This window comes from Rhodamnia argentea, chromosome 10 (genome assembly GCF_020921035.1).
Source record: "Rhodamnia argentea isolate NSW1041297 chromosome 10, ASM2092103v1, whole genome shotgun sequence".
Lineage (NCBI taxonomy): Eukaryota > Viridiplantae > Streptophyta > Magnoliopsida > Myrtales > Myrtaceae > Rhodamnia > Rhodamnia argentea.
In genome coordinates this window covers 14,371,925-14,395,802 of record NC_063159.1, presented here as the reverse complement: position 1 = coordinate 14,395,802, position 23,878 = coordinate 14,371,925, and the positions used below count along the sequence as shown (strand labels likewise).

The 23,878-nt window shown below is 41.5% G+C and overlaps 2 protein-coding genes and 1 long non-coding RNA gene across 6 annotated transcripts; 2 read left to right on the top strand and 1 right to left on the bottom strand.

The window, feature by feature from the left end:
- Window positions 1-547: 547 nt before the first annotated feature.
- On the bottom strand, window positions 548-8,255 carry LOC115732853 (pentatricopeptide repeat-containing protein At2g41720). Of its 4 annotated transcripts, XR_007196752.1 has the most exons (11): window positions 7,713-8,255; window positions 6,928-7,100; window positions 6,392-6,497; window positions 4,526-5,635; window positions 4,334-4,439; window positions 4,050-4,254; window positions 2,579-2,711; window positions 2,096-2,200; window positions 1,748-1,868; window positions 818-1,001; window positions 548-703 (listed from the first exon to the last, which is right to left on the bottom strand). XR_007196752.1 is itself a non-coding variant. In XM_030663546.2 (10 exons), exons 1-10 carry the CDS (start codon window positions 8,121-8,123, stop codon window positions 940-942), a joined length of 2,532 nt encoding a protein of 843 aa, XP_030519406.2. In that variant the 5' UTR covers window positions 8,124-8,255; the 3' UTR covers window positions 548-939. The 4 variants fall into 4 exon arrangements, 2 of the variants coding, with proteins under 2 accessions (XP_030519406.2, XP_048127521.1); XM_030663546.2 differs by having other exon boundaries at window positions 548-1,001; XM_048271564.1 differs by having other exon boundaries at window positions 548-1,001; window positions 7,700-7,836.
- A 2,214-nt stretch (window positions 8,256-10,469) lies between these two features.
- Window positions 10,470-22,400, top strand: LOC125312693. Its single transcript, XR_007196784.1, has 3 exons — window positions 10,470-10,563; window positions 12,422-12,425; window positions 22,390-22,400. It is a non-coding gene; the product is annotated as an uncharacterized LOC125312693 (long non-coding RNA).
- LOC115732879 lies at window positions 18,906-20,647 on the top strand. The gene has a single exon (XM_030663565.2). The coding sequence runs from the start codon at window positions 19,056-19,058 to the stop codon at window positions 20,640-20,642; it is 1,587 nt and encodes a 528-aa protein (XP_030519425.1). The 5' UTR covers window positions 18,906-19,055; the 3' UTR covers window positions 20,643-20,647.
- Window positions 22,401-23,878: the final 1,478 nt, after the last annotated feature.

The window sequence follows — 23,878 nt, the reverse complement described above, 5'->3', positions numbered from 1 at the left end:
GACGCGATGAAGGTTTTGAAGTAAAACAAAAAGGGGAAAAAGAAGAAACGTGAAATATGAATGAGACATCCTCGTCGAGTGGGATGTCGGCTCAGGCTCTTCGGTCGTCCATTGTCATCATCATGCTGAAACGAGTGGGTGAAATTCTCGGTCGTCGGAACTTTGGCGGGGCAGACCGCAATCGAGGTTTTCCCGGGGATTGCGGCATTTGGTTTTTTGGGCTTCCGATGGTCGAGCTTGGCGAACCAAGTCACCACCTTCCGATATTATCTACAGCATTATCTTAAAATCGGCATGATCCGAACTAAAGAGAGATAAGCGCATTAGTTCAACCTAAAATTCTTTCCCCATTCAAAAATTGGAATTAAGCTCTTTTTTCTACATTTTCTATTAATACTATGGAAAAGGAGCACTTCTCGAATTTTAATAGATCTATAGGCCGAAACATAACAGGAGCTTCATCTCCGGGAACAACTTCTTCTTCTTCTTCTTCTGAGGGGGCTTTGTCAGACAATGGCCATGTGGATTCCCTCACAAAATCTTCTTCATCCGATCCAAAGAACCAAGGTTCCAAAGTCGCCTAACCCTGGACCTCTACCATTCCATAGAAGGAAGATGCCATTGAGTCAAAAGCCTCTCCTCCTCCTCCTTCAGGGGCTTTGTAAGACAATGGCCAAGCGGATTCCGTGACAACCATTTTCATCTGATCCAAAGATCCAAGGTCGGAAAGTCATTTGAGAGCTGGACCTCTACCATTCCGAGGAAGGCAGATGTTGTTGAGTCAAAAGCCTCTTAGCTAAGGATTATCTTCTTTAACCTGCACCTTCCCACATATGCTGGTATATGAGCCACTATACGTTTTGGTCACCGCAATATTCATCCTATCTGCAAGCTTGATCCTTCGGATGTGAAAGAGTTGTCATGAACACCTCATTGGCTTTATGTGAAGGTGCCAATGCTACGATCTAATGCCAAGTCAGCAGACTTCTCTTTTAACAACCCTGAAGCACAACCACGATAAAACAGAGGAAATGAAAAGGAGGAAGCTAAAACGGATAAGATGGCATTGGGAAGTCATTTAAAATGAATTTAGAAGCTAAACAAATGAAAAAAATGAAGTTAGAGAATGAGGTAAAGGCGTCGAGTGTGTATTTGCAATAAAATATGCTTACTGCGGTCAGACCATGCATTCAAACTAGACAAATGCTTAGCATTATGCAAGCACTTATGATGGATGGGAGGGGAGGAGGGAAAATGAGAGACGGAGGAGTAAAATTCCAAATTATTGCAAGAGACAATTTCAAAATTTTCAAAAATCTCTACCCATACTAATGTTCTCTCCCCTCCCCCCCTTCCTAAACAAAGCCTTAAAGATATAAATTGCTCTCTGCTGAACGCACAACCAATCTCTTTCTGCATGCATCATATGCAAGCAAGAAACTACATCAAACTGTGCAACCGAAATCAAAAACTCAAGTTGCATTGGGAAAAGGAAATATGCTAAGTAAAACCAGTCAAAACTTTTGAGTACCCACAAATGATATCGCTGCAAGTTACTAGAGCTAATCAGACACCAATTCTGAGTTGAAGTGTGACTCTCATCAACAGATCTATGACATGATTGAAATCACAATACACATGTCAACCACTGAAGATCCCAAAGAAACAATAATAATTGAAGATGGATATCTGTTGTGGATCATAAAGAAAGATGACATCCAGGCAAGAGAATCAGGAGTCTGCTTACCAACTCGATGATATATTGAAGCAGCATGTTCAGCGCCGGCACTCCTTTGGGCAAACGAGATTATGTCATGATACATGCTATTTGAAGGTTGAATTCCTCCTTCTTCCATCCATTCCAGTATCTAGACATGAAGATGCTTTTTAGTTCTCTATTCATACTGGACCTTTTTCCATTGCTGTAATATTTACTTTGCGCTAAAGATTAAAAGATTACTTAAAATAGCATAATTTGTCAACAAATGGGCAATCACTGGTCAGCTTGCCCGAAGAAAATAATTACAGGGATTCCATCAGACAACATAATCCTGATTAAGGACTTGACAAGACATAAAATCATCGTACTTGTCACCTCAATATATTTCCTCCAATTTCCAGCAGCCAGAAGATTTTTCAACAATATTGTGTAGGTGGAGAAGTTCACTTCAGTGCCAGATGCCAATATCTTGTGGAAGAACTGCAAACCACGAAAATAGCCCATATTAACTAATTTTGAAACCTAATCAACAAAACCTCATGAAAAATCAAAAAGAAAGAAAATCCAGCCACTATTTTGCAGATTCTTGAGCAGACATTTTAATAATTCTCAAGATATTCTTCCAAATGAAGGAAAGCCACAACAAGATTGGCAAAAGAAGGTAGTTTGCAGAGGTTCACGTGTTTTAAGAAAAGCATGAGCTTGTTCACTTTCACAACATCTGTTCTAGGAGAAAGGACCATATTCTCAACTTAACCAACTGCAAGTGCTCTTTTTGTGGCTTGACGAGGAGGAGGAGGAGGAGGAGGGAAGGGGGGCTTCGTTGGATTCTCATCAAATTAGCTTTTTTCCAATTACCTTTATCATCGCGTCAGTTTTCCCACTTTTTCCAAGAAAATGCAAAAGTTGATTTAGCAATCCGATTGACACCATTGATAAGGAAGGCTCAATCAATCCAGCCATAGTAATTGCTGTCCTCCAATCTCGCAATCTTGAAATGTAATTCAAATTAGATTTGTTCCTGGTTATCAACAGTGAGTACTTGAAGAAAATGAGGAAAATCAATTTCACAGAAAGGCACCCCTCAGAACTTGAACAATGAGTTATCAAAATGAGATGGAGTTATAGCAGTAAAATGAAAAGCATAAGATATCGAATTCTCTTCAGATATATAATCAAGTGATACAGCCATCATTTGCAGCTACTAGATATTATGTAAAAGTTCAAAACCAATGACAGGATGTCCCAATAAATATTTGGAGAAATTACACAGAACTCATAAACATTAAATCGAAAGATGATCGGTCGTAAGAGGTAGTGAAAATGCAATGAATGAAAGCAGTAGCATTGCGCAAGATATGTGATTCCCATCCAGTGCTTATTTTCTGACTAACCATCCATCAACGCTCGTCACTACCAATTAAAGCACTATTAAAAGATTCTAAATCCTGATGACAAAAGAAAATTTTAAAAAGCTAACTGCAAAGTGCTTCAGTTGGCTTTAAACACACAACATCCTATAGCTTTTTGCAAGGACCACTTTTTCAGTCTTCCAACAAATAAACAGTACATACTGAACATGATGGGATCGCCATGAAGCCAACAATTAATGCAAGAGTTTTTAGCCATCATGCCTGATGTACTTCATGATCCATAAAAGGAAAGCACATGAAGATTTTACCTGTTAGTGTCAATAAAAACAGCTTTACAGAAAGAGAACGAAAAGCGCTACTGCAGAAGGTAGCACATGGAGATATCATCACATTGCCCTGAATAAAAACTGCTTTTACAATGGTTTTTACAAAAAGAATGGAAACCACTTATCTAACCAATTTACTAAAGGTACATCCACGTGATCAACCGAACTTTGAATAGTATCCTGGTTAACTACATAATATACACCGACAGATACAGAGGAGAAGCTCAAGCCAGTTACAAGAAGATTCTTCCCTCCTTCATTTCACAAGAGAGATGCCTGTGGTCTCCCCACTTGAACAGGCTAGTGGAAACTTTATAAGGAATTTGAAAGTATTTAGACAAAGTAATTCCAAGATCCTTCCAGCCCCCAGTCATATTCACACTCATGGGTGACTACTATCTTAGAAGATTGCCTCATGAATTCCAATAGACTAGTAATATTTGCCCATAAATTAGCAAAAGAACTATAAGAACATAAGTGTCACACATTAAAAGCTTATTCTAACATTAGTGCTATCAGGGACTAGAATTGCTAAGATCTATCCTATATAATGCAAAACAAATTCGCACAGGAGCAGACAGAACTGTAATCTAAAAGTAGAAAAAGGAAAACAAGCAAATTTAGGCTTACATGCTACAGGCTGACAGCATTTCAAATAGTATAGCATCATTGAAGGGCAGGTTCTTTTCTTTCATATATTCTCCAAGGATGAGAACCTTAGATGGCCGACCTCCTTTATTGAAACTTCTCATCAGAGCTGAGCACGCTATTGTGTCCAGATTTACTTTGCTCATTTCCATTTCCTGGAATAATGAAAAGGCCTTTTCCCAATTCTCTGCATTTGACAGAACGTGTGAGATCTAACCTGGATATTCTTATCATCTTGAAAGGTTAAAAAAAAAGAAAGAACTTACCTACTGCATTATATGCATGTATCATTGCTGTATATGTAACAACATCGGCAGCACAACCAGCCATTTTCATCTTGCTGAACAGGGATTCTGCTTCAGTGACCTGGCCCTGAAACACGACAATAATAGGAATATATATATTAGCTTCATAAAGTTTACATCATTATTCAAAGCACGTCTTGCCCAAATTCTTGCCTGTCCACTATAGGTGCAGATTACGGCCGAATAAACCTCCTTTGTCAAAGGAACATTCAAATCCATCATCTCATTGAAAAATTCAAGCGCCTCATTGTACTTTGACATCTTGTAGCAACCACTTATCAACACAGTGTAGGTAATGCAATCAGGTTTTACTTTCTTTGCTCTCATAGATCTGTACATTTTAGTAGCTCTCTCAAATTCCCCAACATTCATGTAGCTCCCAATAGTTGAATTATAGGCAGCTGTATTGAGTTCTATTCCTCGCATCTGTGCCGCTATAAGCACAGTATCAATGTTGACCTTTTCCCTGCAACGGCCACAGGCTGCTAATAGTGTGCATATAGAAACAATGTTGGGCTGAATCCCTTGCAGTTCCATTTCTCGCAAAACCTCAACAGCTTCTACAATCAAACCTTTTGATCCATAAGCATCAATGAGTGCATTGTAGCTCACTATATTTGGCTTGCATTTGTTTCCTTTCATCATGTCAAATACATTTCTGGCCTTCTTCGGTTGCTGGGATCTCCCGTAAGCATTAAGTAGAGAAGTATAAGACACCACATCTGGTCTGAGACCACTAGCTTTTATCTCATTAAACACTGATAAAGCCTCATTGCTCATTCCATGAGAAGCATATGCACCTATAAGAGCGTTATATGAGACAATATTAGGTTTTACACCTTCAGCAATCATTGTGTCAAAGACAGCCCTGCAGTTCTGAATCTGTCCACAGACTGAATACATATGAATGATGGTAGTGAACGTCACAATATCAGGGTGGCATTCTGCTCTCTTTTCCCTCATGGAATTAAAGATATCAGTGGCTTCCCCATATTCTTCAAGCTTCACTAAGCAGTACATGACAATGTTAAGAGTAGTGGTATCAGGACGTATGTTCGTCCCTTTCATCAGTTGGAAATAGGATAAAGCTTTTGAGTACTGAGAGCCACTCTTGTAGGCAGATAAAATGATATTATGTGTCACAAGATCAGGACCCACTCCATTTTCTGTCATTTTCTGGCACACTTTGAGAGCTTCCCTCCAATTTCCACTAGATCCACATGCGTTGATCAAGTTGTTGTACGTCGATCGACTAGGAGGAATCTGCAAACACGGGATAGTGTCACAATATTTGATTAAACAAAACTAGTTATAGTGTCTAGAATAAGACGTTATAGAGCAAGACAAAAAAAGCACAAGTTTGCATATTCGCACACGAGTTAACCCATTTGGTCACTTGATGGGAAATGCTTTTCACACTGCCATCTACTCCAACAAGTACTAGCTAGTAATAGAAGTCCTAAGTTGCCTGATGACATCCAAGCAAAGTTGTACAGAGAGAGATATTCTAACTTTTGTACTCTTTCACATAGTGCAAATATATGATTGAGAAAGATGATCTACAGAAATGGCAATGGCATTCTATGAACGTGCATTTAGGGACTACATGAGGTATTCATCATGAAATTGAGAAAGCAAGAAGAATAAAACCATCATTAAATCCAGTTTCATTCACTTGGGCTTTCTAACAGCAATGTAAACAACAGGTTCTCCTTCTATGATACCATATTATTTTGTCCTCCAAAAAGAATAGGTCACACAAGAAACAAAAAGTTTACTTCGGAAACGGGAGAGAAAAACAGCCCGAAGAAGAACTCCATTTCATGCAAGAATTACATTAAGCAGTCTCCACCAAATGAAAAAAGCTACTGGAAAAGGTTCATCCTAAGTACTTCGCAAATCTTGAAGGCTATAAATGGAAGTTTGTATCACGTCAGCGCCATTTCTTATGAAAATGTTGCTGAAGGAAGCTCGCACCAAACCAGATAAGAATCGTGAGAATAAAATGGAAATACCCACAGCCTCACGGAGCATATCTTCCATGATATTCATAGCCCAGCGCCATTGACCCGCTCGTCCATGTACATTTATAAGAGCATTATAGGTTTCAGCATCAGGCTTGCACCTGCAGAGGAAAAACTTAAGTTGACGTGGAAACATCATTAGTAAGGGGATTATTCATCTTATGGATCCATACGCAACGGCATCAACACTGCATTCTAAGATAAGATAATATGCAGGTGAAACAAACAAAAACAAAGAGTCAGTATGCTGCTAAGGGGAAACCATGGTGCAAAATCTGAGGTATCACTAAGGTTTGCCGATGCTCTCTGTGTAAAACAGAATGTTTTTGCCCTCCTATTTCAGTGACCGTAGATTAAATAGCATTACACCACATATTAGACATCAAAAGAGCATTAAAAGAAAAAAACACATGCCCTGGAAACTATGTGTGATTGCCTCAGGAACATTTTTGTATTCTATCACCAGATATTCGAAGCAATGGAAGACTAGGAGGAGGATAAAGAAAGCATAAACGAGTTCATTCACAGTACCTCCACTTTTGCATCTCAAAGAACAAACCACGAGCCTGATCAGTCTGGTTATGCCTAGCATGCAACCTTATCATCATATTGTAGATGTCTCTACGAGCACAGTAGTTCTTTTGATTCTTCATCCATTTAAAAACTTCATTGCTGTGTCCAATAGACCCCCTTTGTGTAATCTCCTGCAAAACATAAAAGACAGAAAGTGAGTAGTTCCACTCAAATTCCATGAATGATTAACCAAGAGAGAAACATCAGCTTTACAAGTGGAATCAGAAACAACATCAGTCTGTTTTCGTTTGACAAATTAATGCAGAAATCTGTCTATTATCGTGTTTTAATTCAAATATGAAGCGACATGCAAAAATCAGAGCCCTTCCTAGCTCGAAATGATACAGCCAACTGCATGAATATCTGCTAAACTTGGAAATGAACTCTGCGAAGTTTCTCCCCTACAATCCTACTCAATACATATGCGAAGTAACAGGTACGCACCAATGCTGAATTTCACCATTTCAAACTTCAAATTGAATGCCTCTTACCTCTCATCACATGCCGATTGTATCCTAGAAACCAAGTAGCGACCACCATAAACCAAACTTAACCGCAACAACAAAGCAAACGAACAAATCCAACCCTACAACTAAGATAGCAGTGAAAATTGGCAAACTCAACTCCAAAGCCAAAACGATAACATCACCAATTTCACCTTTCTAGTTCCTGTGTTTCAGGCTACTCAAATTCAATCATCAATTACGGTATTCACCAACAAGTTCTACACCTTACGACGATACCTTGATAAGAAGCGGGAAGTTCTTCCTCGCGAACCTTCCAACCCAGTGATTCAACACTCCCTGAACATCCTCCCAACGCTTGAGCTCCAAAACCTTCTCGACTACCTCCGACACGGTCCAGTCCTTCTGGAACCGGTCGGCCTCCACTCGTATCCTGTACCGCCTCGGTATATCCTTCTTCCTGAGCCCGCTCACTCGAGTCGAGACCTCGTGTCGTCCCTCGTCGTAGTCCACGAGCACGGACTTCTTCGGCTCGAACGCAGCCGACTGGTCCGCCGAGGACGTTTTGCAGGTGATTCGCGCGGTGGAGCGAGCGCGGCGTGGACGTGGGGGGAAGCGAGTTGAGTCGGAATGGTGAGAGTGCTCGGCGAGGTAAGGGCGGGGGATGTGGGCGGGAACTGCTGCAGCCATGAGGAGGCGAGCGAGGGCGGTGATGGACTTCGTCGGCGGATGAGAGTTCGTGATTGCCCCGGCGAAAGCCGGCGGGAAGCGTCGAACTTCACGGGAGATGAGGACTCTGCTTGAGAACTAAACGAACCGGTGGCACCATAGGACAGGGAGAAAAGGGCCAAGTCACACATGGAGCCGGTTTTCTTCTTCAATAGTCTAATGGTAATCTTAAAAGTCAACTTTTAGCTTGAACTCGCTGATTTTTTTTTTTCCCCTCTAATCATTTTATTTCAAGATTTTGAATTTTCCTTAAATTTTTCCAATTAACTCTGTTCCTCTAAATCAAGTTAATTGGAACTTTTGCGTTTGAAGAAGCAAATAAAAATTCTAACATGCAAAGCTCAAGTACCATGAAAATGTTGAGAAATTTGATTGCTCTACATTTCATTATGATTTTGAATTTTTCGAGATTTTCAGTCTCATGGTTTAATTGATTCCACGATGGCAAAAGAATATTTCTCACATTAATCCTACCAATTTAAGTGACACCTCGTATGTAATTATTAGGACTTGAAGGAAAAAGGTATTTGTTTGGAAAACATCGTGAAATTTCAAAAATACTCTATTGAAAAAATGTGCCACTTTTAAGTACCATGGGATTTTTACGGATGCTAAATATTGATGACTTTGAAGCATACAAAAACTTTTGAAACAATTTCGAGTTTTCATGGTAAGGGAAATACCATTTCGAGTTTTATAATTTTTAAAACATCGCAACTTTGTCATGTTCACATACTCACGTCATGTTCACCTAGCCAAAAGTCGGCTGGCTTCAAAAAATTATAAAGCACGTTCATAATTTCTTGGTATTTCACGTTAAGCAAAAACCCAATTGTTTCATAATGGGTACGAAGACTTTTATGATAGTGTTTCAATAGGGTCGCTCAGATTATCCCTTTGATAAGAAGATGAAAATCCCCAAGACGTACCGTGTTGAAGATAGAGTCACCTCAAAGACCTCAAATTCAAGGGCAATGTGCCCATCGACGGCCATTGTAACCATTAAATCCCTTTTGTTGGCCCAAAAAAAAGGACAATTCTCTGAAAATTTTCTTTGGAATCGAAAGTCAAAACTTTCGGGTAGAGCTCCGAAGCAACCATATCCGGATAAACTTGCTAACATGCCCCTGTCAAAAAAATTTACTGTTACTTCAACTCCGTTTGTTTCTAAGTAAATCTTCTATCAGCAAATATTTTAAAGCACTCGGATCGTTTAGAAATATGAGTCGATAAAAGACTTATACTTGAATTTTAAAAGTTAATTTTCTTTTAGAGAATAAGAATTGTTATCAATAATACGACTATACATCGACACATGGGCATCCCGGGTCCTCGGTGGCTAGGCCCGAGTCCCAAAGGTTGGCTGGGGACCCCGGTGTCGTGCTTGAGTCCCGAGTACTTTGCTTCCAAACCGAGGTCCGTCGAGAGCGAGACCGGTTCCATGGCGACCAAACTCGAATTCAAAAAGGTCAGGCCTAAGCCACTCAAGGTTAAGCCCGAGGCCTCCTTACCGTTTCTCAAGTCCCCAACAACCGTTCTCGGGTACCCCACTCTTACATCCGAGTCACCAGCACGTAGACTTGGGTCTATCGAGGTGTGGCTTGGGACCTCGACGGTCATACCCATGTACTTGGCTCTTGCGCCCAAGTCACAGGCACCCGAGCCTAGGTCCATTCAAGGGGACCAAGAATTTGGTGCCTATGCTCAGGTATTCGGCTGCCACACCCAAAGCCCTGGACCCAGATCCATAACAGTTGAGAGCCCAAGTCTCTCAAAATGAGCTCGGGTCTCCGGCTATTATGTCGAGGAAGCTAACTCTCGCGCCCGAGCACCCGGGTAAAGGCGCAAGATCTCGACGCTTGTGCTTGAATCCTCGATAGTTGTGCCTAGGTACCTGGCTCCCACATCCAAGTCACCGGTAGACCTGTCAATATGAGTCCATAACCCATATATAACCCATATTTTGTATAAAATAGGTTTTACGTGAGTTGTTAGTTTTTAGTGGGTCCAGTAAAAATGGGTCAAAAAAGTTAAAGCTAAATTAGATGGGTCAAAAATAAATTACCAATAGAACTCATTTCCGATCCATTTCAACCCATCTAATCAGTTGGACTTGGGTCACGCTCACGCACGCAGCTTCCGCAAATAATCTTGCCCTAGTAACTCAAACGCCTCCGATGCCCGCCTCCGTCGCCAGAAACCCTCTCTCTCTCTCTCTCTCTCTCTCTCTCAGTAGACTTCAAACAATCAATAGGAGAAGAATTTGTTGAAGCTGTGCGGTTGTTTTGGTGGGTCATCATGACTCACGACTGAGTTCGGGAGATTTTGTGGCAATGGGTAATGTCATGGCATTCAATTCGAACACTTTCTGAAGACAGCAGTGGCTCTTCTCTTTTCTTGCGTGGCCGTGGTTGTCTTCTGCCCAAAGCCCTTCGGTCTGACTTAGCATTTCTGGGTGAAGTGTTGCTGAGTTGAGATTTTTCTTCCTGGTGGGGATTAAGATTCTCTTGGGTGGGGGAGTTTTTTGCCCTTGACTCGGCACTCTTGTCATTTTTGTCTCTCTTTCTTTTGATTTTGTACTTTGGAGTGCCATTTATGGGAAACATGTGAACTCGAGTTTTCGGATTATAACCATGGTATGGTGTTGTCTTCACAGTCCAACTTGATTTCTCACTGGTGATGATGAACGAAAGCTCCTAGAGTTAAATCTGGCAATTGCATTGGTAGCTTTCCTTGTGTATCGCATTTCTATTTGCAGTTTCTAAGCCACTTCTGTTTACAATGTTTCTTTCAATTAGACAGATGGAGAATTGGGATTCAGGGCTAAACCCGCGGTGGAAGTTCATCCTCCATCTCTACCGTAGTTTTCCTTCGCGGATCATAATCGTTCCTGTAATGCTTTGAGTGTCGTCTACTTGACTCAAGGGCAAACCTACAATGGAAAATGCTTTTACCAATGTAGCTAGAATTGTATGAGGTGGCTGCTGAACTTTCTTTTCTTCAAATGATATTATCTTGGTCTGTCACGTCGTAAAATTAAGGGACGAAAACCAGTGTCCCAACGTTTTACCTGTAAAATTTCATTTGCTGGGTGAAAGAGATTCGAGGTTCGTGTTGTTGGGCATTTGATGTGAAATGGGTTATTGTCGCTTGTCATAGACCGTGGTCTAATGACTAGAATAGATCGTTTTCTGACAACTCCTAAAGATGGGACGGGGCTTGATTTGCTCCTGGACATGAATTCGTGAACTGAGATTCGGTTGGAAAGCAAGTTGGGGAATTCGGATCAAGCATGCTTGACGGTATGTTGAGTTCATTAAACACATGTATATATGTTTTCAAAAAACGAGTTACCCGTACAAAACTGGTCTCATTAAATATGGGTCGTTCGAAAAAAAAATATGGGTCACAATCCATTTTGTCAGTCTTTCTTTTTTATAAGTATTTCAATTTATACATTTTTTATTTTATGTTTTAATTTGCTCTTTTTTATTTGATGTGAAGTTTTTATTCACATAACATATACATGTGAAGAGCTTAGAGTATGTTAAATGAGTTGTATAGGTTTTCTTACAATATTAGTGTGTTTTGGTAATATGGGTCAAAAAGGGTCGGGTCCAGTATGGATCAATTGAGGGTCAAGTAGGGTATGGGTCACTAAATATAGGTCAAAATGGGTTAGACATCTCCAGTGACTAATGACTATTTCATGATATGTGTAGCTTTGATTTTCCAATATGGGTTAGATCATATTCGACTCGACTCATCCATTTGACACATTTAATCACCGGCAACCGAGCGGCTGATGCTTATGCTTGAGTTCCCCACAACCATGCCCAAGACCTCGATGCTTGCACCCGGTTCCTTGGCAACCATTCTCGAGTCTTACTCCCACCAGACTCTGCTCAATTCCACAAAGACTTAGAAGCTGGGCCTAGAATGCCAATCCTCCTGCTCGCATGCCCAGCTCTCCCGCCCAAGTTACTGAAACCTGAGCTCGTGTCTCCCACGCTCGTGTTCGAGTTCTCGGTGGCTGGGCCTGAGAAACGACCGAGACTCCCGAGTTTTAACTTTTCAAAAAGCAAAAAGCTAGAAAATAACTTAATCAATTTTACCAAAGTTTATTTTCAAATTTCAACCAAACATTGAAATATTATTAATTTCCTAAAAAATGATTTCTTAGCATATATTTTAAGAAATATTTTTAAAATTTAAATGTTCATATTCAATTGAATTCGAATCTAACGAATTAAACTGAGTAATGTCTTCTGAATTTCTCGGTCTACTAGCAAAAGATAAAAAGGGGGTCGCACGGTAACGCCCTCTCGTCCAATTTTATTACAAAATATTAAAAAGAAAATGCGAAAATCTGGCCCCAAAAAGGCTTTTGGGCTGTGAATGGAGACTCGGGCCTGTCCTAGGCCCATGGGAAGTTGCCGAGGGACCCACCAAATGGCTATGCTTGGGCTTTCATTGGATCTAGAAAAATCTATCAATTGGATAAGTTTAGAATTACGTACGGCCCGACCAATAATTGGTGAACACTAGGCCCATCGGATCGGATTGGACCACGCCGAGTAATCGCCCCAAACCGAAATGTTGGTGACGGAGGCAGCCGCGGTAGCCCCTCCGGTAGCCTGACCTGACACCGGTTGCGCTCTACAACTCAAAAACCCCGTAAACCAATTGCGAATCTGGTCTGGCCTTTACGGTTCGATAGGCCCATTAGCACACGAATGGTACCGTTGGAATAACGTCGGAGGATACAAGAACACATCACTCCTCGTCCCCAAGCACATGCCTCGTATCTCTTTCCCCATTGGCAACGACATCAGTACGAACACAAACCGAGACATCTCCCCCGGCATTGGTCTCCACTGTTGGTAAGAAAAGCGGGGTGGACCGTGATTAATTTGTATTGGGCACTCGAGCCATAATTCGTAGGTTAGGTCTAACAGTAGCTTAGAGGACCGAGGACCCAGGACCTATTACAAAATCACAACGGCTTGTTAGGTCGAGCTAATCAAATCGCTCCACACAAGTCAGGACAGCAAAAGTAAAGCAGGTTCACAACTTTCAAAGTACCAACTTTTTCTAGTGACATATCCTAAGTCGGGGCTTCGAATCTCTATCTAGTGACCTTTTACTAAGTCTGCTTAATTGAGTATACTTAATTTAATCGGTTTTGCTTAAATCCAGAAGCCCGCGGTCTGAACTGAACTGCTAATGAAATCCACATTTTGTATTAAAGAAATGGTGGATCTAAATCTCGCCCGATAGCTTTTCTCTCACCCCTGTGCTTTTGTGTATTAAGAAAAGGCTCGTGCTTTTAATTTCCGAATCTATTAAGCAATTACGAATTCCACTTCTGGATTCATGGCTTTTGGTGGTGATTGTGATTGATCCTCCTGGACCGACTTTTCGTGTTTTAGACATACCGTGCAATCTGGCCGGTTCAGCAATATTAATTTCGTTGGCGGATCTTATTAACCAAACATATACACATGCCTTGCGAAAATGGCTCGGTCTGACTACTAACAATGCTACTTTACCGCAATCTTGATCTTTTTGGTTAAGACTGTCGAAAAATCTTCCTGTTTGAAAGAGAACAACTAATGACTTTGGTTCTCAATAATCCCTCAAGAGAACGATCTCTCGATCGTACCACATGGGATCCAAGTTTGTCGTTTCGTTGAAATTCAATTACAAAATGTCTACGTATAGAAAATCACCAAATAAATTAGGTATAATAATATTTGGACCAAAAAAAAAAATTAGGGATAATAATACAAATAGTTCTTGAACTTTGATTAAATGTGCAATGTAGTTCGTACACTTTTAATTTGATTAAGATAGTCCATAAATTTTAGCTCAATGTGCGGTGAAATATCTAAATTTTTAATTCGATCGGTATGATCCCTTTGACCAATATGGTATTGGTCAAATAGACTATACCAATCAAACTAAAATTTTAAAAATTATATTATATATTGAGTCAAAATTTAGATATTATTTATATCATTTTGTCAATAAATTATGGTCGGATAAAAAAAGAATTGGAATTTTAAGCGCCATGCAGAACTGGAGAATCGCGCTTGCACTGGTTTCATGGAAGGTTCCATCAAATCTGAGGACTGTTTTGGTTCGGTCTAGTTCGGGGGTCATGTCCTGACACGATATCAAAGATGTTCTGGTGTAGAGGGCCTCACCGTAGGAGTGGCCACGCGCGCTTCGAGGACTGTTGAGATTGGAACTGGAGGGGGGCCCCACGGCTCGATACGGATCACAGCACCGACACCCGATGGGCCCCATGGAAACCGGAAAAACGGATCATGGCCGTCCGATCTTGCTGCCCCCACCTCCACTGTCGACGGTTGGTAGCGTGGCACCCGGATTAGGTCCCCGTCCTCTCCATCACGTGATTCCGCGGTTCCTCCTCCCCGGTCACAGTTTCTCTGCTTCGTCGAGAGGAGGAAACATTCCACGACCGCGAACATCGTCTCTCGACGGTGCGAAAGTAATATTCCGCTATTTCTGTAAAAACAGAAAGGATAAAAAAGAAGAAGAATTACCCGCCTTGGATGCGAAGCACAAATTGTGAAAGTCTCATTTTACTAGAGAATAAAAAGTAATTAAATATAACTGAATCCATCTTTTAAAATAACTTCACTCGTGATGAAATGAAAGGATGGAAGATCTATCGAGTAATTGAGAATTATTACGAATACAAAATTGAAAGCAAGAATATCATTAATTTTAGGATTCAGCGTACAATCAAGTCCAAGTAAAATGTAAAACAAGAAAGAGAAATTGAAACATGAGATTTTATCCTAATTCACTCTTAAATTAGGGCTACGTCTAGTAGAAAATTTTACTATAATTAGCACCTCTCACCTCTCATCACATCACTTAATTACAAACGAAGAAATTATATATAGTAGTTGCTATTCACGAGCCTAAACTCAAGCTACTAATGAAAAATTATGAATTTAAATCGTAAAAGCTCACTAATGTTCAGAAGTACTGTCCCCTTCGCTAGAGTGGCTCCCCCGGACCTTTACCAGCTCTACGTGAAACGGGACCGACGTGCTTTTCTATCACATGAGAGTATGAACCACACCCCAACAATTAACCACAAGTTTCTCTTATAACATATACACGTGTATAAACATGCATTACGTACATAGGTGATCACGAGACGGATTTGGATTTAATTTTTTTTATCATGCTTCTAATGATATTAACAATTAGATCGTGTGTTAATGTATTTGTATAGACTATATATGTGATAAACGATAAATATGCCGGGTATGAAATTGACCATAGTTTATAACGAGTTTTAATCGATATAGTTGATCACTTTAAAAAGTGATTCTTCGTGTTAGCACGATATGTATAGTTAAAAATACTTCGAAACCGATACTCCGTTATCTTCCCGACCAATTAGTTTCAAGTGAAGCGATCGATAAGATCAATTCCTCGAGAGTCGAGAGTCTAAAATTATAGAAATATTATGGACTATTTTAGTAAGTGTACCAAGGCGCCATTTCAAGAAAATAAGATGAAAGACTCAAAAGTTCGCGAATAAACATTTTAAAAATCGTGTTTGTTTCGCGAAAAATAAATAAATTATTTAAAAATTATCGTTCACGTGGAACGTATTTCGAAATGAATCCATCGTAGAAGAGGAGACAAAGCTCGCGATATGTTCCGAGGGAGGGCCCCACGCAAGAGGTGTCTTCTCACGACCAATAAAGGCGGGTGGGTCGAGTTTCGAGTGTGAACTGAATTGAATCCGAGTGGGCCGGTCACGCCCAAACTTGTCGGCACCGAGCCCCGTTCGACTGATACTCATCGAAGGCTTACCACCTCTACCCAGAGCGATTTTAGATTTCCATTCGATTTTTGTGTGATAAATACAACCCCACGGTCCCCACCATACCAATCATCAATCCCTTTGGAGCTCCTACTAATTTCCCTTTGTGTGCTTGATCAATTGATTCATTTTTTTGTTCCTGTGGATGAGGAATCGCGACCTCAGCCGTGATCGGTACATTTGTCGTACATTATGGTGCGACTTGTTTAGATACCGACGAGACCCCGATATTTAAATCAGCTAGAGGGGAAAATCTATACCCGTGGTGCGGGCATGTGTGATTCCTAAATTTTGAGACAAAAGTGTCCTCGTCAAGGGTGCGAAAATGTTCGCCAAATTCGCATGTGATTATCATTCCGTAAATATTTAAACCGTCGATGAAATGGGGTGATTCATAATGTCGCCAATTTTATTTTATTTATTTCTTGGTTAGTACATGGCCCATTTCATGGGATTATTTTTATGGGATAAGTTCACCAGAAAACCTAAATATTGTTGCGAAAGCGCAATTGAGTTCTAAAACTATAAAAAAATGTAATCAAGTTCTCAAGCTTGTCAAGTTGGTGCCCGCTAACACCGTTAATTTGTCTAACGAAAAATACTGACGTGATAATATTTTAAATTAAATTGTACCCAATTTAGAGGGGATTTTTTGAATTTTCCAAAATATTTATCGAGGTGACCAGTTATCGGAAAAAAGTTAAAAAAATTACACATATCAAATTTACTAACGTATATCGACCAAAAAAAAAAAAATACTAACGTACCATAACTGGGAAGCATCGCAGCTGCAAAACCAAATCAGAGCTCAGGCGTTCCATAACCATAGCCCCCTTTTTCCGACCGTACACGTAACGTGCGAGTATCTTTCATTAAAAGTTAAAATCCTTTGGATTGCCGACGTGTCAATACTTAAAATAACAAATGTAACAAATCGAGGGTTCAACACAAGCCGTCACATAACCCGAATTCGACCTCATGACTTGCATACAATGGAGCAGCGCCATTCTTAATGAGGGAGCAATTAATACTAAGCAACTAATTAGCGAATCAGATGGTTGTTTCCACTCCCAATCGCTCAATATCACCGGGGAAATTTTTACTTGTTTTTATCCAATTCCTCTTCTTCTCCTTTTAATTTTGCTTTTTGAAAATTTTTGATCAAGACTTTACTGTATTTATATCACACGCAATTCATTTTCTCTAATGACTTGCGTAAGTTATAAAGAAAATGATACCGAATTAGCTTGAACTATTTTAGTAATCGAGAAAAATGGTCATTATTATTTGCAAATTCCTATTTCTATTTAGTTGGTATTGTTTTTATCTACGTATTAAATTAGACGGTTTACTAGATTATTTGAATGTGTATTATTATGATTGTTTACATTTGGAAGATTCAATAGATATTTCAAATATACTAGGAGATGTTAAAGAATCTATAGTAGTATTATATAGAAATTTTGTAGTAGATATGGTTTAAATGATTAGGATCTTTACAATCTACCGCCTCATAAGGTGGTAGTTCACTTAGTAGAAGGTATAATATGCTTAAGAGTAGGAAAAAAAAAACAAAAAGGGGCAATAGTTAGTATTTCTGAATTAGAAAAATATTTAACTACTCAATTTGAGTTTCGTGATGTAGAACATAGTATAGATTTGAAATCTGAAGTGGTGGAAGAGTCACCAAATCGATTATCAATTCTCGCCCTCATCGCTCGTCGATATTAGCAACCCATTCTTCAACGGTTGCGATTGAACAAGTATTTAGTCTTGGAGGATTAATTTTGGACTCTCGCCGTTTAAGATTAAGCTCGAAGTTAACTCAAGCTTGTGTCGACGATTGGACGATGGCGAAATATCGATACCATGAATTTTTTAGCGAATTTGAATATTGAAAGTTGGGTCTCAAAAAAAGAACTACAATTCTTCTATCCCCAAGAAGATATGTAGGCGCTAATGATAATTCATAAGTTCAAGCCCATTCCTCCTCTCTCTTTTTTTTCTCCATATTTTATTACAATGTACAATTTGATTGTATTTTATAATTTATTATGTTTATTTTATTATTTATTATTTTAAAAATTAATATTAAAAAACGAAGTGAACCGCATGTTCTTAAAATTTTCAACGGCGGTTCTGAGGTGCCTTCACTATTGAGCATATTCTAAAAGTTTAGGTGTTATATTGATCAAATTAAAAATTAATATTATATATTCAGTTAAAGTTTAAAGGGCACATTGATAAAATTAAAAGGTCAGAAACTGAACCACACAATGTGAAAAACGATCGTGTCGTTATCTCAAGAAAACGCAAGACCTTGTCAGTTTGGCCAACTCGTCCCACCCCTTCCTTTATTTCGAGGTAGTTACAAAGGGTGACGCGTCCATTGATTAGTTGATCAGAAACAGCAGCAGAACCATAGCCAGAACCAGAGGGGGACGTGGGACGCGTCGTGGCTGCGTCCTTCTCGGGACTCACACAGTCACACTGTACCCCCCCACGCTGCAGTTAAAATGGTTTTGCCCTCTCCCATTCCAGAACATTCCTTTTTACACTAACTTATATAAAAATAAAAAAAAACAAGTATTCAATTCTCACTCTTTATAATTCAAAAATTATTTATTTTTTTCTAAAAAATATACAGCGATATGTATAGTTATCGGTGACGGGAACACGATTATTTGAAATAAATATTTAAAAATTATTCATTTTTTGAGAGATAAACGGGCCATACGAAGATTAAAAATGATGCGTGGGACAACACATTTATAAGTTGGGGTGTAATTTTTGGAATTCATGGTACGTGAATCAAGTCGGGTTTAAAATTGCGACCCATCGCTCTGCTTTTACCATTGAAAACATTCACAGGCGGAACCAGAATCCAGAAACAGAGACTCCAAACTCTCTCTCTCTCTCTCTCTCTCTCGCACGCACGCGCGATCGCAATCACAGTTCACATTCACACTCGCGGCCATTACTCAGCCGAAGATTGAAACAGGGAGAGAAGAGAGAGAATGGGCATATTAGCGACGAGCAAGGGCAGGACCAGCGGCCAGAGCTCAGGCATGGGCTTCCTCCTCGTCTTCTTCCCCGAAGAGCAGCAGCACCAACACCGCTCCACCTCCGATTCATCCGACATTGCCGACAAACCCAAGCTTTTGTCCTCCTCTCCCTGCCCTCCTGTTCCTTCCTCGTTCAGAAGGACCCACTCCGGCCGACTCTTGAGCAGAGCCCAGTCCACCATCTCCGTCTGCGCCCTCCTCGTCTGCCTCACCCTCCTCGTCTTCACTCTCTCCACCTTCGACCCTCCTTCCCCCTCCCCCTCCGCCTCCTTTTCCCGCCGCTTCTTGCCCGAACGGCAACCATCGCAACGCCGCCCACAGCAATCTCAGCCTCTCCTCACTCCAAAGCCCCAAAACGACCGCGCTCCTTCCCCGTTCTGGTCGTTCCCCACCTTCTCCTGGAGGGCAAAGCCCAAAAATAGCGGTTCCAAGCGCCAGTTCGCGCTGCAGGGGATGGGCACTCTGTACAGGAGAGGCACGCGCGCCATGAGTGACCTCGTCGTCGCTCACCTGGTCGACAACCTCTCTGAGGAAGAGCTCCGCCTGTTCTTGCGGACGCTGCATCGCTCCGGCCTCACGGCCAGAGCCGACGTCGTCCTCATCTTCCCTTCCCGCGCCTCGGCCTCGAGATTCGGTTCCGTAATTCGTGAAGAAGACGAGTCGTTCTCGAAGCTCCTTTATCACTACACGCAGCGATTCAATGCGACCGCCGCGGCTTCGAGGTCTCCCGCGAGTTTCGACTCCACCCATTTCGCGAAGTCGTCCAAGGAAGCCAGCGAGCCGCTGTGGGGCAAGCGCGCGCGGATTGGCAATTCCAGCAGCGACGCCGCCGCCGCCGAGAGCGGCGGGGCGGCGCGTCGGGATAAGTCGAAACGGCCGACTTACGGGTCGGTGGTGGGCTTCGAGGCGGGGGAGCTCGACCCTGAGAACTCGCTCTCCGGGTTCCTGGACCACGTCCCCATGAGCCTGCGGCGGTGGGCATGCTACTCGATGCTGCTCGGCCGAGTCCGGCGGAACTTCAAGCACGCGATGCTGATCGACGCCAAGAGCTGGGCCGTGCTCGGCGACCCGCTCGGCCGCGTCAGGAGCCGGAGCCCCGAGACGGTGCACCTGCTGCTGACGACGGTGGCCGCGAGCAAGGCCGAATCGAACAAACACGGGAGGAGGAACTCGGCCCGGACTCAGCCGCCCGGGTCGGTGAGCCCCGAGGTGGTGATGGGCGGGACGAGGGGGGTGAGGCGGCTGGCCACGGCGATGTTGAACGAGATCGTCCGGGCGTCGGGGCAGCAGCACAAGAGGAAGGGCCCGGTGACGGAGTCGGGGGTGCTGAGTCAGCTCGCGAGCAACGAGTTCGTGCTGACCAACGTCAACCTGGTGGTGTCACCGGAGGACTCGGGGAGTGGCGGCGGCGACTCAGGGGCGGCGTTGATCAAATACGGCAATAATGGCAATAACAGTCATAATCGTGACGTAAAGGGTATGATCATGAGGCAAATATGTTCGTCCGAGGTGGATTCTTCTGTTTATAGCGACTGTTAAGAGACACAAAAAGAAAAAGGAAAAAGGAAGAAGTTCATAGACAAATAAAATAGCGAATTACAGTACTCCGATGAAGAGAAATGCCAATCATCGGTTCGGTTTTCATGTATCTGTCTTGTTTTATTTTTCGTCCTACGAAATTTTGTTACCAGGAATGTACATAAATCCGTGGCAATAAGAATTGGCATTTCGATTCTTTTCTACATGTTTTGGTCGGTTTGAATTTTCCAACAGAGGCTTGTTTTTTCTTTTTTCTTTTTTTGTGTCGGGTTCATGTACCGCAAGCGATAAGTGCATCGGTTCAATCCGCGACCTTGATTTGTGGAGAAACCCAATTTCACCCGAGTGCCCATTTGGGTCGAAGCAAAAAGCGACGGAGCGATTGGAAACTCGATGGTTGGGTCGATGAGCGCGGAGTAGCTGGAGCCTCGTGAAGGTCGATCTCTCTCGGGGGACCGTCCTTCCTCGGAATCGGATTTAGGTCGAGGGATCGATTTGATTACTAAGCCACAGGAAATGGGATGAAATTGAATAAACGCATAAATGGATGGCTAAAGTGTAATTTAATTAAAAAATGGAAAGCGGGCATAGGCATGTGGATGCGGGTGGTGCGATCCTTTATGCTCCCCTAGCTCGCGGCTTTTAATGCACCGTAAAGCCCCGCCCCAACTAAAGCGTGCTCATTTACGCGCCTTCCTAGTTTCCCCCCACGCCAAACTTCAACCCTTTTTTTTTTTTGGCCTTTTTGTTAAAAGCGCTCTCGTTAGGATTTTTTTTTTTGTTTAGTCGCAATTGTTAGGAAATTAAAAAAAAATAATATTTCCTAAACTTGATTCGCCGTTTTGTCTCGTGTCGTGCATGATCGATGTTAGATCGAGATATTTCCCATTATGTATGTTCCGCTCCGCGGAGCCCGATCATCGATTCCCCGCCGTACCCTAATGAGGATGGATTGGAGTCCTCGGAGGATCGAGTTTTGGATTTTTGTCCGAAGAAGATACTTCTTCACTAAAGACAGACGACTCTGATCGTCCTTTCTATGATTCATGTCGTAACTACATCCAGGATTCAGAAATTGTCTCTCTGCCTCGAGATTTTCTCCATTTATCTAATATCACCAAGTACATTAAGTACTGAATAATAGCTATGTTTATAATGTTTATCATCATCATCATTTTACCCTGTTCGAAGACTGATCCCATTATATAAGTAATGAATATCACAACAAAAGAAATTGCCGTTGACCCCCCTTGATCCATTCTTGGACTTCGCTCGGCCAGCACTGAGGATATTTCCATGGAAGTGTTCATGTATGTCCTATAGATCTACTTGTTGTTAATTGGAAACTGAAAACTGGTATACGAAAGGAACGCTCGCTTAAGACCAAAGAAGCTTTCCACCGTCGTCCGGGGCACTGGATTTTTTTTTATTTTTTTTTTTTGTGTGGACTCGTCACAAGCCTGCATTAAATCCATTTTTCTTTCCCTTCATTTCATAAATGGACTGACCCATTTATCTAAAATCCGAATTCCGTTATCGCATGTCATGTCGAGAACCGCCGGCCTTACTTACGGTATCACCCCGCAATAATGCGTGCAGATTACGAACTCTAAAGTCTTGCGGAGGCTAGTATCGAGATTTCGGCAACTCTAGCCAATATCATGAATCGCAGTAACCCTAATTTGGCCGTGGAAATTTTTGTAGCTGAGTTAATTCTAACTTGTTCTTCAATCAAATCACGTGGGAGGGGGAAGAAGAGGGTAGGGAGAGCAGAGCGGCGAGTCATGTGGTTAAGTTCGTCCGTGATAATATTAACATCACGCCAGGACTCGCAAAGTCAAACTCTCGGGATTAATTAACTAATAATCTAATTATTCCCCAAGACCAAATCTGGACGACCTTGTTCCGTTCCCCACGACATTGAAGTTCCAAATCCTTTATTCTCTGGGGAAATATGCTCAGGTGCATGGCTCCTTAGTTACTTTAATCACATAATGGTCCCTAAACATTGATTCAACGTGTAATATGATCCATTAATTTTGATTTGGTTAATATGGTTCATGAATTTTTGGAACATGTTCAATTCAATCCTTGAATTATAGGAAGATTTTCCATGTAGTCAAACCACCGATTCAAGTTCAAGGACGACTTTAGACATTCCCTTATATTTCGGGTATTAAGTTGAAGATGTTCAAAAAGTTGGGCGATCACATTGAACAAATTGAAAGTTCATAAATTACATTGCACATTACGCGAAAATTCAGGGACCATGTCGATGAAATTAAAAGTTTAGAGATCACACCGCACATCGGGCCAAAGTTTATGGGATCAAACACGGTCTTAATGGGAGAAAGGGAAATTGCGAATCATCAAATTCGTCGAATTATTCCACGTCGCTTGTCTGTTGCGCTCTTCCTCCGCTTGTAAAGTTAAGTTTCTTTTTTTTTTTTTTTTTTTGGGATCGGACATTCGAACACGGAATCTTCCGCCTCCGGTTAATTCCGTGCACGCCGCCTAATCGGACTTGTACGTGAGAGGGGGATGGGTGTTAGATAGCGTGCATACGGCGTCGCTTGTCGGGTATCTAATCGGAGCTTTTGGCAGAGGGTTTAGTAAGAGCTGAGAGGGGAAACCGAATAATTGAAAGATAAAATTAGGAAATGGAGGCTTTGGATTCGATCAATGTCCAAACAAGGCTAAAGCCAAATTCCACCAGCACCAAACGATAATGACGGGCTTCTTCTTGGGTCATCACATAATTCATTCATATGAGACGACCTCCCTCCTTTTTGTCCTCTTTTTTTTTCATTTTATTTATTTTCTTCTTTTTTTTTTTCGATTTCATGCCCTGCCTCTCTCTCTCTCTCTCTCTCTAGCTTGCTTCTTTCTAGAGAGAGAGAGAGAGAGTGGGGAGGGGCCCACAAATTTGTGTGAAACGAAATCGAGATTGGGGAGATAGATAGGAGCCTTAGAGGGATAGCACGGAAGCGCATTCGAGTGGTGCTCCGTGAGTTGGTAGCAGCTTATCTCTCTCTCTTTTTCTTTAAATTAATTAATTAAATTAATTTCCTATTTTCCTATTTTTTGTATTTTATTGTGGATAAACGACCCCCAACCAACCCCCAAACAAAAAAAAAAAAGTTGACATTGAGAAAAAAGAGCGACCTTTTTCTTGCAAAAATAAATAAATAAATAACGAAACTCCACATATTTGATAAGTTTCTTTTCCAATGAGA

What these genes read in the sequence shown, in the direction of transcription:
- LOC115732853 (XM_030663546.2), bottom strand. Translation starts at nt 8,123, where the DNA reads ATGGCTGCAGCAGTTCCCGCCCACATCCCCCGCCCTTACCTCGCCGAG. An exon ending in ATGCTGTCAGCCTGTAGCAT is followed by an intron (nt 2,712 to 4,049) that starts GTAAGCCTAAAT and finishes TTACATTTCAAG; the next exon opens with ATTGCGAGATTGGAGGACAG. An exon ending in TTCAATATATCATCGAGTTG is followed by an intron (nt 1,002 to 1,747) that starts GTAAGCAGACTC and finishes GTTGTGCTTCAG; the next exon opens with GGTTGTTAAAAGAGAAGTCT.
- LOC115732879 (XM_030663565.2), top strand. Translation starts at nt 19,056, where the DNA reads ATGGGCATATTAGCGACGAGCAAGGGCAGGACCAGCGGCCAGAGCTCA.